Raw genomic sequence first — 3,019 nt, 5'->3', positions numbered from 1 at the left:
ATGCCCATGTGTTAAAGGCTTGGTCTTAAATGTGGTACTATTTGGTGGTGCTCTTTAAGCAAGAGAGCCTGACTAATGGACTGTCAAACATTGGTAGTTTTAGATCCTCAGCAACCTACAGCAGGGGGGTAGACAGAGCCCATAAGTTTGAGGCCATGCTTGGCTAACATAGTGAGACCATGCCTTAAAAATATTTCCTCAGGGCTAGAGAGATGACTTAGTGGTTAAGGAGCTTGCCTGAGAAGGCTAAGGGCCCAGGTTTGAATCTCCAGTTCCCACGTAAGCCAGATGCACAAAGGTGATGCAAACACAAGGTTGCACATGCCCACTAGTTGACACAAGTGTCTGGAGTTTAATTACAGTGGCTGAGGCCCTGGTGCCCCAATTCTCTCTCTCTCTCTATCTCTCTCTTCTGCCGTTTCTCTCTTTAAAAAAAATCATCAGATTGTTGGTGGTGTGCCTTGAGGGTGTTACAGGATCCAAGTCTCCTCCTCCTCAAGTCATTTTTAATGAGGTGCATTCAACAGTGTTCTTCTGCCAGGATGCAATGCTGCATTTAACGTCTGAAATAACTAGGTCACTGAATCCATAGGAAGGATCTTCATAAGCATGGCCCAAAATAAACCTTTACTCTTTATTAGTTAATTATCTCAGGGTTTTTTTTTTTTTATAGCAATGGAAAACAGACTAAAATACCTACAATGGTCACCAAATTTCAAATCTTTCTCAATATTTTCTGATTTCTTAACTGCTGAGCCATCTCTCCAGCCTCCATCATTTTCAGAATTCTTAATGATACAAATTGGCAAAACCTTACAACTCCATCCCATGTAAATACTCTCTTCCTTTAGATGTTGAAATTCTCCCTTGTCCTGTAATAAAACCAGACTCTTACTGGCAACATGGAAACAACATAAGTGGTGAATTTCACTTCGAGGAGTGCCTTTGTTTTGCAAGACAATGTCTATAAAGTCAGTAAAGATTCATTGTGTTCAAGGCTGGTTTATTTTTTCAAAACAACAGTGCTTATTACAAGTGAGACAAAAAAAGTAAAGACATTTATCATTTCTATAAAACCCCAAGTAAGTAGAAGATAGTATGTTTCATATGCAGATGAGGATTACAAACAAAGGAGGAGGAGAGATGATAAAACTATATAAAAGTTCTTGGGATTGGTAACATGCTCATTTCCGTAATCATGTCAATAGTAACACATGTGTATTCTTATGCCCATGTTATCCAAAATTTTCATATCATGCAATTAACTAAGGACAGTTAGCCAGATTACAAGTGTATCAATAAAATTTGAGAGATAAAAGTTTCTCATGCAATTATGCATCTCACTTTTTACTTTTTTGGGGTATCCCACACGCAATGGACCCCCAGAAAGGCTATACTAATAACTATTCAGTCGGTCACATAATGTTACACAAGGAAAGTGTGCATGTGTGCATACTTAAGCTCCCCTTCCTAGTTGCTCTTTTGTTCTATTTCTCTGCATATAAGATCCATCAAACTGCTGTAATCATGACATCTTTATCCTGTGCGATCATTCAAGTGCTCAACAAAGTGGGAGCATGAGCTGGTAAATTGCTCCTGTTTTCTAGTCTCACCTAGACTCACTCCATTGTGACCTCCCTGTTGGATGAGGCTGGAGTCTCCATGGATGGATTTTTTCTACTCACTCGTGTTCCTCTATTATGACCTTTCTTGTGGTGGGTAAGGTCATACTTGGAGATAAAGGTCTTCCCACATTCACTGCACACATAAGGCCTTTCTCTGCTGTGAACTCTCTTATGTATTACAAGGTAAGATTGAGAAGATAATAATCTTCCACATTCATCACACCTACAAGAATTATCTCCAATATGACATTTGTGTGCAGTGAGCACAGTTTTACGGGAGAAACTTGTTCCACAATCAGCGCACACATAAGGCCTTTCTCCAGTGTGAAATTTCTTGTGCTGAAACAGTGAGTTTTGAGAGTAGAAAGCTTTTCCACACTGCCTACACTTTAGTTCGTAGTGCATTCTCCTATGCTGAAGGAATTTACCTTTATTCACAAAAACTATCCCACAGTGTTCACACTTGAAAGTCTGTGAACTGTCAGAGGCCTTCCTACCCCGATGGCTATGAGTGCCCTGGCGAGGGACAAGCACACTGCCAGTGAGGGCCTGGTCTGGCCCTTGAAAAGTGTGGCTTGTCACTAATGGGCCCTGGCCCCTTTCCCTTCTAATGGTTTCTGTACCACCGTGAGGCAAAACAAAGGAGAATTCTCTGGCATGTGACTCAAATGCATATTGCCTCCTCTTCCTGATGGACATTCCCTGCTGCACTGCCAGGGGAAACAAGTCCTTCACGTCGGAGTCATACATGGCAGGGAGGTGGCTCCCAGGAGCACGCGGCCCAGCTAGAGGAGTGGGTGCTCTTATAGAAAGCCTGAGCTCAGAAGGGGCACCCTCACTGCTCTCTGTACAGGACCACGGAGTGGGGACGGGCTGAATCTCCATCATTGTCACCTGGGCTGTGGTGATGTCACCCAAGAAACACCCCAGATATTCTCCCTGTGGCTCCATCCCGGACAGGAGGGAGGCTCTGGAGAGTGGAATTCCCAGAGACAGGACGTCTGCAAAGGTGGACATCATCACTTCACAGTACAGACGCTTCTGATCCTCATTCATAATGCCCCACTCCTCAGGGGAGAAGCGCAGAAGCAGGTCCTCAAAGGTGAGAGAGCCGCAGGTCTGGTCCTCATGAGCCTCAGCCTCGGTGGGTCCCGCACCCTGGTCACTGCATCTAGGTTCGGTGGACATGGCGTCCTCCCTTCCTCACCGTAGGGTCTAAGGCCTCGAGGATTCCATGAGCCGGGGTCTGAAAAACAGGGCCCAGGGTCAGGGACTCGGTTCCTCACACTAGGCCTCAAGGACACACACATTCTGCACCCACCAGGGATTCACACCTCACTAACCTTGAAGCCAGGCCAAGGGAGCAGACACCGCCTTTCCCGAAGAAGTCCCAA

General features: G+C 44.8%; 1 protein-coding gene across 1 annotated transcript; it reads right to left on the bottom strand.

Annotated features, from left to right (window-relative positions):
- Window positions 1–1,619: 1,619 nt before the first annotated feature.
- On the bottom strand, window positions 1,620–2,813 carry LOC123456511 (putative zinc finger protein 730). The gene has a single exon (XM_045139846.1). The coding sequence runs from the start codon at window positions 2,811–2,813 to the stop codon at window positions 1,620–1,622; it is 1,194 nt and encodes a 397-aa protein (XP_044995781.1).
- Window positions 2,814–3,019: the final 206 nt, after the last annotated feature.

The sequence above is a fragment of the Jaculus jaculus genome, chromosome X, assembly GCF_020740685.1.
Source record: "Jaculus jaculus isolate mJacJac1 chromosome X, mJacJac1.mat.Y.cur, whole genome shotgun sequence".
In the NCBI taxonomy this organism is placed as follows: Eukaryota; Metazoa; Chordata; class Mammalia; order Rodentia; family Dipodidae; genus Jaculus; species Jaculus jaculus.
This window is presented reverse-complemented; position numbering and strand designations above follow the sequence as displayed.

Coding starts and splice junctions, on each gene's coding strand:
- LOC123456511 (XM_045139846.1), bottom strand. CDS start 2,813: ATGTCCACCGAACCTAGATGCAGTGACCAGGGTGCGGGACCCACCGAG.